This window comes from Camelus dromedarius, chromosome 11 (assembly GCF_036321535.1).
Source record: "Camelus dromedarius isolate mCamDro1 chromosome 11, mCamDro1.pat, whole genome shotgun sequence".
Lineage (NCBI taxonomy): Eukaryota > Metazoa > Chordata > Mammalia > Artiodactyla > Camelidae > Camelus > Camelus dromedarius.
In genome coordinates this window covers 10,319,220-10,330,393 of record NC_087446.1, presented here as the reverse complement: position 1 = coordinate 10,330,393, position 11,174 = coordinate 10,319,220, and the positions used below count along the sequence as shown (strand labels likewise).

Here is an 11,174-nt window from a genome sequence, read left to right as displayed (position 1 = left end):
CCAACTAGGAAGAAGACAGTAGATGCTGAATGGGGAGAAGAGAATTGTTCCCCGTGAAACAAGTCCATTACCTCCAGGGGCCTCAAAAGTTGACCTCTTTCATTGTAGGAGGTAGAAACCTAACTCCAAATTGCAAAAATGAGCGACATCACTGAAAAATCCAGAAAGGCCAAGTCCTGGTGCTTAAACCGAATTATCAGTACTCAGACTCTCTCAAATTTTGCTGGGCTTTCTGCCTAGCACAGTGGCTCCAGCCAAAGCTGGACTGCTGTGGAATACCTCTTTTTTTTTTCTTAAATTGAGTTATAGTCAGTTTACAATGTTGTGTCAATTTCTGCTGTACAGAACAATTTTTCAGTCACGCATGAGTATACTTTATTTACTTTCATATTCTTTTTCACCGTGAGCTACTATAAGATCTTGACTATACTCCCCTGTGCTATACAGTATAAATTTCTTTATCTATTCTATATATACCTGTCAGTATCTATAAATATCAAACTCCCAGCCTGTCCCTCCCACTCCCCGAACAACCACAAGTTTGTATTCTATGTCTATGAGTCTGTTTCTGTTATATTTAAGTACATTTATCTTCTTCTTTTTTTGTTTTAAATACCACATATGAGTGATATGATATGGTATTTTTCTTTCTCTTTCTGGCTAATTTCACTTAGAATGACATTCTCCAGGGACATCCATGTTGCTGTAAATGGCACTATGTTGTCATTTTTTATGGCTGAATAACATTCCATTATATAAATATACCACAATTTCCTTATCCAGTCATCTGTTGATGGACATTTAAGTTGTTTCCATGTCTTGGCTACTGTAAATAGTGCTGCTATGAACATTGGGGTTCAGGTGTCTTTTTGAATTAGAATTCCTTCTGGATATATGCCCAGGAGTGGGATTGCTGGGGAACATCTCTTAAGGGTATTCCCCCAAAACAACAGGGACCATCTTGTAGAATGCTCACCAGAAGATCTCCAAATCAAAGAGAAATAATAGTCAATGATGATACCCTTTGTGGCTGCAAATCTCCTCCCTTTTCCAGGCAGCCTAGCACTTTCAAAATTGGCTCTATAAACAAATTGACTGGTAGGGAAGTTACATTTACCCATACAAGATGGACTGTCCATCATCAAGGTTGACTGGATGGGAGCGTGGGAGCCCAGCAGGCAAGCAGGAGGAGTGACGGAGGACTTGCTCCCTGTGATCCTGGAAGACAGGCTCCTAGGGAAGGGCAGTCACGTATGGTGCCCAGGAGAGCCTGACAATCAACAAAGAAAGGTTGAGTGAATCAGTGCATATGTATTGAACCAAGGGTTATAGAACACAAGGTGGGGAGAGCCAGGGGGATCTGAAATATCTGGTCCCACACCACCCTCAACTGATGAAGAAGCTGAAGCTCAGTGAGGCTGAATCTCTTGGTCCCAAGCTAGTTCATCTCCTGGACACATCACAATATTCCTTGTCCTGTTGCTGGCATCTGGATTCATTTTTCTTTCTTTTATTTTGTTTTTCATATCAACCTCTATTCCAACACAGCATTTGATGTTTCACAGGAACTTCATTGGTCTCTCAGTGCACCCTGGTCCCACAGGGCACCTGGCAACTTGACAAATATTCCACTCCCTGGGGTGTCGTCACCACCATCATCATCATCATACTGAAGACATCACTGTCTAATTCAGATAAACCTGCTGGAAGTCAAAGCTAAACTGATACTGGAAAAGGAGGGCTGGGGACCCCCACCAGGAAGACTCTCTTCTGGTAGGGACATCAGACCCCGGGGAGGGGCGATAGAGGAGCCACTGCCCCCTCTCCCACCATCCAACAGTCCCAACTCTTTGATTTCTCCATTTGCTATTCTTTTCTGTTTGCAGCCTTCTTGTTCCTTGATCCTCCATCCTCTCTCTTTATTCAGGCCCCCAAGGTCTTCTTTGTCCACGATACATGGTTTCTCTCTGCCCCTTACTCTCTCGTTCCCCCTCCGCCCTTATTCCAGGCTTTAGGCCCCTTTCTTTTCTTTGACCACATGCATGAACCGCTGCCCGGCTGTACTCAGACCAAGAAATGCCACATTCCTTCACACCTAAGTCCATAAGTTTTATTTGTCCCCTTTCCCCCTCTTGAAAGCTACCTCTGCATCTTAGCCACTCACATGCCTCTGCTCCCTGCACTGCTCTGGGTCGGGGGACTGAGGGAGACTTGGACCCTACAGCAGATTCTTGTAGGTCCGGGTGAGCTCCTCCAACCTGCTCTCCAGCCGCCGGGCCCGCTGCCTTAGCCGCTCAGCCGACTCCGCCTTTGCCCCCTCATGCAAGTGCAGTGAGTCTTTCACGAGGAAGCCCACATTCAGGAGAAGGGAGAAACCTGCAGTGGCCATACCAAAGGCCCGGGCTCCTGTGCTCATCGCCAGAGCTGTGCCTTTAAGAACTTCCTGCACCTCCCTGCTGCTTTGGACTGAGATTTTCCCAGTGGTCAGGAAGAGCTGTACATCTGCTGCTAAGCCAGGGTTGGCTCTGAGCACCTCGATGGCACGGATATTCATTTCAATCTGTTGCACGGCTTCTACGAGTTTCTGTGCTGCAGAAACAATTTTGTGCCCACTCTGCAGTAGAACCTCCTTGACCATTTTCCATCTGTTGATGGCAGTTAACATTAGGTCATTGGCTTCAGTTTCTGCTGATGACATGACAACACGTTCCACGACACTCGTGGCCACACTGGTCACGGCAGATGCAGCCCCCAGCCCTAACCCAGTTGCCGAGAGTGCCAGACTGACCCCCACTGTCACAGGTGCCAGAGCCAGGCCAAGGATGGTCAGGATGCCAGACGCAACACCAGCAGAGGCAGCTGCCACCTGGGAGATAGTGCAGTCCCTGTGAACCTTGTCCACCTTGTCTGCAAGTGCACGGAGCTTTCCTATGCTTTCCTCAAGTTCCCGTTTCATATGAGGAAACTTCTTTAAAAACCTCTTCCTATTCAGCTGCTCCTTTAGCAGGCTGTATTTGACCTTGAGGGCCAAGAGTGTCTTCAGGTCATCCAGGCATTCGCGTAGTGCAGCTGACTCTCCCCTGTAACCGTGAAGGTCAAGGGATTCAGAAAGGAACTTTGGAGTTCTCCGTAAAATAGGCACAACAAGATTCATCCTGCATAAATCACAGACATTTTACTATAAACCAAAGAGAAAAGACTTCTACAAATATAAGTTTTTTTGGATCAACACTATGCACATGTTTCGTACATTGTAGAGGCTCCATTGTATTTGTTCAAACACAGCAGAAAAAAGCATAAGTCATTTTAGGATACTCTTAAGTGGTAGATATTTGGTAAGACACATTCTGACTCAGAGGCAGGTCAACACCGTCACCTCCAAGGTGCTTGTAGAGCGGCAGCTCCGCAGATAAACACAGAGAAGTGGGACTGGAGCAGAGAAACCTTCATACGGAGAAGCTTAGGGTGCAGTGAGGAATCAACCTGCTTTTGCCCTTGGCTAAGGGAAGTGATCCCTAAGCCCCCAGAATGTTCTGGCTGATAGGAGTGCCCTGGTTTGCCTGGGCCCCTGGCCACTGACAGTCTGCCAGGGTGATGCGTGATGGGCCTCTGGGTCATGTGATGTCAGTCCTGACCTCTGGGGGAAGTAGACACGAGGGTGTTGGTCTGACCTGTGGGAGAGGCTGGAGACACAGGTCAGCCGGGCGGGCAGCCTGTGATTGAGCCCCAGGAGGACCCTGTGCACTGAGGCTCGGGGTGCCTGAGACTCTCTTCTTCACCAAACGTTAGTCAGGCTCTTCTGAGTCCTCTTCTCAACCAGGCCTCCACCTTCCCCTTCCCTGTCCTGTCCCCGATGGCCCCTATCACCCAGTCTCAGCAAGAACCCTGCTAAATCCACGTAGTGAGACTCCCCGACTCTGAGGTCTGATCACTTTGATACCTGATCCAATTCCTCATCTCCCACCTTTGATGCAGCCGCCCTTGACCTGCCTTTAGCGAGAATCCTGTTAGGAACGATAAACAGGAATCCCCTCCCCTTGGTGTCTCCTCTCAGTAATTTTCCCTCCACCACCCCTCACTCTGCTCCTTGGCTGTAAACCCCCAGTGTCTGTGCTGCATTCGGGCTTGAGCCCAGTGTGTCTGCTCTACAGCAATGGGCTTCACACCTGTCACCACTGTCCTGAATGCTGCCTGCCTCATCATATTAAAGACTATCAAGACCATTTTTTTAAACACTGTGTGCATCCCTGGTTGGCAGTGCCCCATGTGCACTGACATACTGAACTCAGGTCAGTAATGCGTCCTGAGGACAAGAGAAGCTTCATGTTTGAAACGCTCCCAGACTCTGCCCTGTGGCTGCTGGGAACCCGCATCCTTCCCTGTAGTAAACCTGATGTGAGAGTGTGCCAGCTGTCAGGGAGTTCTGCGCATCCTTCTCGGGAATTCTCCAACCAGAGGGTGGTTTGGGGCATTCTCCAAATTAGTCATTGCTCTTAAGTGTAAGGACAATCTGGGGACCTTGCACTCAGACTTTGCAGTCTGGCTAACACTACGTACATAGAATTTGTTTTAAGACCAAAACCCACAGCTAGAGGGGTCCTCAGGGATCACTTCCCTGACCTATGCCCTCTTCCAAGCCTGATGCCCTGTATCCATCCAGTTGAAGGTCACTGAGTCCAACCACTTCCCCAACTGACTGGGAATCAGGAGAGAGGCTATTAACCCTGGGTCCCCCTGGACTCTCCAGCCCCCCTCACTGAATCCCAACCCACCACCCTGTACCCCTGAGCTCTCAGGTATCACCAGCCTAACTCAACCTTAGCTGGGACAGCTTCATTTGCATGCACCCCAAGGCCATGTGCAACACGATGGACCCTCTAAAAGATTCAAGACTTTATGAAACATCCCTATGAATTGCTAATCCTGAAAGGCCTGCATTTGGACGTGTTGGAAGGTGAAGTATATCCTGTTTGGTGGGGACTTGACAACCTCCTCAGAATCACACAAATCGCACAAAACTGGCAGCCCCTGATTCCGACAATGGAGTCATGACTAAGCCACACTGCATTCAGACATGTCAGGCTACTCTATGTGGAATAGAAGAGGGTCCCACATGGCATTCAAGACCCCTGGGCCCCCAGGCAGGGTGTGGAGGACACAGTCACCCTGGGCCCTCTATGCCCAGCACCAGTGGATCGAGTCCGGGAGGGAAGAAATGTCCCCTCTCCCACTCACGGCACCTCTGCTGGGTTCACAGCCCCTTCAGCTTTGTGTTCTAGGGGTCACTCCACTACTCTGGTCCTGGCCCTTTGCCAACACATTCTACTAGTTCCCCCACCTGAACCTCTCTCTCTCCATCCTGAGCCTTGGGTCTGACCCTGGTCCAGGCCTCCCTGGACCTTTGGCCGACATGCCTGCATTTGGTTCCACACCTGTGACCCTGTGGTTCACTCTAAGGCCGTCGCCACAGTCCATCAGATTGAACTGCTTCTCCCTTTGTACAGATGACAAATCTGAGATCCAGGACATAAGCTCAGAGTCCTAGAGTTGGGCCAGGATAGAGCCAGGACCCAACCCAGCTCCGTTCAATTCCACCCCAGCCTCTATGCCCTAGAGGCCCCGGGTCCTGCGGTGTTTGCACAATTCCTAAGATGGGGATACCAGGGCTCCAGTCAGAAAGAACCCCCAGGACACAAACTGACGGTGTCAGCAATTTTCTGACTCATCCCAAAGGAAGTCCTGCTCAATTCTCATGTCCAGGAACAAGAACCTTGGCCCTGATCTCTTCCCAAAAAGCTTCTTCAAAGTTAACATGAACAGAGCACCTACTACAAGTCAGCCATTATGCTAAGCACTTGGCGTGTATTATCTCAGTTTCCTCACAATAAAATTGAACAATAAGAAACCAAGGCAGAGAGTAGTTAAGTAACTTGTCCGAGTTCAATAACCTGCCCCTTCCTTACAGTTTCATCTCTTCTCAACCTGAGGCCGTTCACCGCCAGCAAATGAAATGGAGGCAAAATTGCTCATGGATTATTGAGAAGGAAATCCTCGATCCCAACCCTAGGATACTGCCTGGAGGAGGTGTGCCTGCCAGGAGGAACCTAGCCATGGTGGGGCTTTAGATGACATTCCTGGGGCACCCACACAAGTCACCTTGATAAATTTTCCTCATCGTCAATTCTATCTAGGACTGCAGTCAGCAGGTGCAGGAGTTCCTCTCTGTTCAATATGTCCCAGAGGCACTCAATGACAGCCTCAAAAAACCACTCCTTATCTAGATGGAAAGAAAAAAGAATCAAATTAGACAAAATTGCAGTGCAACATGATTTGTCTTCAGCACAAAGTGGTTACAGTTCATCTTCCTGAGCACTGTTCCCCTGGGTACTGTTGATGGAGTCACCCAGTGCTTTGGGCAGGACTGGGCCCTCCACAAATTCATATGTGCAAACCCTGACCCTGCACGTGACTGAATTTAAAATTAGGACATTTCAGGAAATAATTATGGTTAAATGAGGTCATAAGTGTGGGGCCCGAAGCCAGTAAGGCGGTGTCCTTATTAGAAGAGGAAGTGGTGCCAGTCCAGCTCTCTCTCCACGCTGAGAAAGGACTGTGTGAGAACAGGACCAGAAGGCAGCAGGCACTGACACCCAGGACAAGAGGTCTCACCAGGAACCAAGCCTACCTGCTCTTGGTACTGAGCACAGAGAGGTGTATACAGAAGCAGAAATATAAGGATCTGCACCCGAAACTTACATAAACCAATGTTACTTTAATTTTTAAAATGTCTCAGAATCCAGAGCGTTGAGTCAAAGTACCAGGTGAGAGACTCCTCCTGCGAGTCCCAGAAGCCAGGCCGGGCGGGGAGGGGCTTCCTCAGGGGCCCCTGGCTTCAACTCTGCGCCCCCTCCCCATTATGTTTCCACTGGGCCACTTTGCTCTCCTGGCAGCCTCTGGGACAGAGTGATTTAGTTGCTTAGCAATGCAGTGATGGGGGCAAGGTGGTCCTTAGAAAACAGGAGTCAAGGAAACACAGTGATGATCTCGGTGCTTGGAGAGTTCCTCAGTGTTTTCTCTCTCCTGCGTCACTAAGGGTGAAAGGAAAGCAGGGCTTCCGTGGGGGGAACTCACAGCACTGAATCTGAGTGTTGATTGATTGGGGTGAGGCGGGTGGGGGAAATGCCTGAGCGCCTGGGTGTCTGCAGGGGTATCTGAGGGCAAAGGAATCAGTACCTGCCTGAGGCAGTCCCACCTGTTGAACAGGTGCCCTAAGGAAACCATGGGGGTGGGGGGTGAGAATTCTGGGGTGCAGCGAGATTCCACTACATAGGGACAGCAAAAACACTCAGAAGGACCTGCTCCGGGGCAGGCACTGGCCCAGCCACAGACCTACGTTATATTTGATCCTCAGAACAACATGTGGGAATACCATTCTCATTTTACAGGGGAGGTCAGGGAAGGTGCTCCAGGTCACACAGGTGGCAGGCGGCAAAGGCCAGACTGGGGTTCCATTCAGGGGTCCGCTCACCCTGGCAGAGTGGTTGGGCTGGCAGCAGAGCTGGAGGAAAGGGTTTTGATTGGTAACTTCCCAGGGTTTGGGAACAGGAGGACCCAGGACAAAGGGAGAAGGTGGAGAAGCCTCCAGGGTTGCTGGTCTACCTCCTCTCTCTGCACCTGCCTGGCTTCAGGATGCCCCACGCTACTCTCACCTCCTTCCCAGGGCTTCCCCTGTCCCACCCATAGTATCTGCTGTGTGGCGGGGGAGGGAGGGAGAGAGCATCTTAGCTGAGGCCCCCTGAGGAGAAGGCCCAGAAAGAGGCTGTGAGGAAAGATCCCTTTGGTGTGAGGGATGGGGCTTCAAGGATGCTTGTGAACCCCTTCTTGGGTCTTGATTCCTCTGCAGGTTAACTCAGCCTGGAGACACCACCCTCATTCTCGGGCACAAGGAGGAAGCAGCCAGAGAAGGGGCAGCTGAATACCTAGGCAGTAAAGGAGGCCTATTGACGTCATGCTGCCAGCAGCGGGGTGTCAGCGTCGTCACTTCAGCTCACCAGTCTGCGTCAGGCTCGAAGGAGGAGTGGCTTCATCCTTGGGGAAGAGAAGTCAGATTGTGGACCGGAACATGAGTGAGCCCTGGCAACATGGGGCAGCCAAGGGCCAGGTCTGGCCATTTCCCCAGGGATGGCCACCAGCGCCACAGTGGACTCAACCCAACGTCTTTCTCTGTCTACTGGGCTCTGCTGGTGGCTATTCAGGGAAAGTTCCTCACATCATGCAGCTCCCTCCCAGCCAAGTTAGAGCCCTGTTGTCCTGTTGGGGCCCAAGGAGAGGTTATTCAGACAATAGATGGGCACCTGGGAAGTTGTAGAAGCAATAAAACCAAACACAGAAGAAAAGATAGGAAGGGAATACTCTGCAAATTACGTGAGGGTGGGGGCAGCTGTGTTAACTACTTGGTAATAGTTAATATTGCTCCAGGGTCTATGATGCGCAGAACTGCGGAAACTCACCTAAACTTAGCTTAGCCCAAGTTTTCCCACTGGTGCTGCAGCCCAAGCATGGACTCAAGTCTTTCTGATCCAGATCCCCCAGTTATGATGACTGTGCTCTACTCCCTTTAATGACCAATAACATTTATTCATGGATATATGCTTATTTGTAAATGACTCTTCTCATTCCAAAATTGTCTTTTTTATATAAACTTACTTTACTGAGATATAAATTACCTACAGCAAAGGGCACAAGTCTTCAGGGTACAACTGGATTAGTTTTTACCGATGTTAATTCTGTAACCAGCAGCCACATCAAGAAATCAAACATCCCAGCAGCTCCTCCAAATTCTCCTGTTCCTTCTTCCCAGTCAGTATTGTGCCACCCAAAGGTAACCGCAATGCTCCCCTCTACCACACTGCATTAACTTGCCTGTTTTTAACTTTTATAGAAATGGGGTCACACAGTGTACACTCTTCTCCGAGGTATTCTATTTGATGAATGTACCACATTTTATTGATCTATGCTCCAAATACATATTTGAGGTGCTTCAGTTTGGGGGCTATTATAAATAAAGCTGCCATGGAAATGCTGGTGCCGATCTTTTGTGTGGACTTGTGCACTGTTTCTGCTGGATATTTCCCTGGAAGTGGGCCTGCTAGCTCCCAAGGTACCTACAACACTGGAGCTCGCACTGGTAGACAGTTTTCCAAAGCGATTGTACTTACTGCTTTCTGCATCTCTGAGCTACTCCCACAGTTATGCTGGGTGTTAGTTTTCATGTGTCTGTATCCCAGTTCCCCTGGAGCTCCTTGAGCAGAGGTTCGTATATGATCAATAAATAGATTCGAGTTATAATTAAATATTTATAGTACATATGAGAAAAAAATGAAATGCATTCATACAGCATGGTGGGGGAGGGGGGTTAGGAAACTCGTTTTTACAACTTGCTTCTGTTAAATTGATGTGTAGTCGATTTACAATATTCATTTCAGGAGTACAGCAAAGCGGTTCTGTTATACATACACATACATATATGTCCATATTTTCAGATTCTTTTCCATTATGAGACAGGAGAGAATAGGGCAGGGCACAACCACTCAAGGAATGACAGCAACAAAAATGGTGGAAGATTCACCTTCTAGTTGGCCTTGAGGATTAGGAGGTTTCACTTCTACTTGACTTTGATCTTCATTATGTGCTCATTGTAACAGCATGATCAAACAACATGCCCGCAGGCGCCATGACAGCCCCAAGGCTGACTGCAAAAGGCCAAGCAATGGGCAGTGGCCCAACCCCTGGGAGTCCCAGCCTCTTCCCCAGGGCAGTTGGATTGATCCCACCTGTAGGCTTGTGAAGCTACTGAGACCACGAAAAGTGACACCACCCAGCCTAGTGGCCCTTTGCGCTCTCTCTCCCCTTTGGAGACGGGCCGCACTCTGTCTAGGGAGTGTGTGCCTACTTTTACTTTAACCTGAGCACCCGATTCCCACACCTCTTTCCTTGCCTTTCTCTTGCCTTACACTCCATGCAGTGCATAGCTCTCTTAACAACTCTACTTTACTCAGCGGTGGCTCGCACTTGAATTCTTTCCTGCACGAAGCCAAGGACCCACACGTGGCGGGACACGTCCCAGGGGCTCAACGGTGACCTGGGACTCGGCCCTCCTCACGTCCCACATCTGATTTTCTGCATCAGTTATACCTTAGGAGTTTGGGATTAATAGAAACACATTACTAAGTATGTAATAGATAAACAACAAGGACCTTCTCTACAGCAGAGGGAACTGTATTCAATTTTTTGTAAGAAGCTATTAGTGAAAAGAATCCAAAATTATGTCTTGCACACTGTGCTCAAGTTTCTGCCTGGATAAATTTCCTGGTGCTACAGTTTTCCAACGCCCATGCTCTCCTTGCTTTGAAAGGTCCTTCATATCGCAAGGGCCTGGGGTCCCACTGGGGCCAGGTGCAATTCCTGAGGTCCCGCCCTGAGCTGCTGAGCTCCGCTGAGGGTGCCCGGTGCTATCTGCTGTCCTCTCCTAACTGTTGGAGCTTCGGTTTCTTATTCTATAGGTAAATAATAGTGCAAAGGACACTCTTCTTGTATAAAACTTTGCCTGCATTTGAGATTAATTCTTTAAGCTATTTCTAGAAATAGAATGACTGGGTCAGAGGGTTGGACATCTAACGATTTTTCATTTTAAGACACTTATGCAAAAAAAAATTGTGCCAATTTTTATTCACATTCAAAATATATGATATTGTCCATCCTGTGTCTTGCCAGTTCATTATTTTTTTGTAAGGCAGATCTTTACATACGACAGAAGTCTTTGTTTCTGTTTGTGACTACCTTGCCTTGGGAGGTGAGGAAAGCAAGCAAATGTTGGTGACATTTTGGCAATTTTTAAGATGGCAAAAGGGCAGTTCTCAACTACCCCTCCTGAGCCCTGACTGAAATGAGAGTAAAGGTCCTCACAGGTATAATAAGAGCCCAGGATAAGGCTGGCTGTGTTTGTGGTCTTTGCTCTGCACCGCTCCCTCCCCCTGGAAGGCCTCCCCCTCCTCACCACCTGACAGGTTACCTGTCCTGGAGGCCCCGCCCCAGGCCCCGCCCCCGGCTGCTGCTCCAGGGACTCTCCCTGCTCCCCTTGCAGGTTGGGCTTTCCTAGTTGTGGTTCTGTTTGT

The 11,174-nt window shown here is 49.0% G+C and overlaps 1 protein-coding gene across 10 annotated transcripts in view; it reads right to left on the bottom strand.

Annotated features, from left to right (window-relative positions):
• Positions 1-1,291: 1,291 nt before the first annotated feature.
• Positions 1,292-11,174, bottom strand: part of APOL3 (apolipoprotein L3) — a 56,184-nt gene continuing 46,301 nt past the window's right edge. For 2 of the 10 annotated variants that reach the window (XM_064491495.1, XM_064491494.1), the window contains exons 2-5: positions 9,219-10,194; positions 7,980-8,088; positions 6,157-6,277; positions 1,292-3,155 (exon numbers count right to left, since the gene is read on the bottom strand). In XM_064491495.1, the coding sequence (XP_064347565.1) occupies positions 2,219-3,155; positions 6,157-6,277; positions 7,980-8,010 (1,089 nt within the window). In that variant the 5' untranslated portion in view covers positions 8,011-8,088; positions 9,219-10,194 and the 3' untranslated portion in view covers positions 1,292-2,218. Of the gene's footprint in view, positions 3,156-6,156; positions 6,278-6,313; positions 7,089-7,429; positions 7,559-7,979; positions 8,089-9,218; positions 10,195-11,174 lie in introns of those variants that run through there. The other 8 variants (XM_064491506.1, XM_064491507.1, XM_064491493.1 and 5 more) reach the window with 6 other exon arrangements.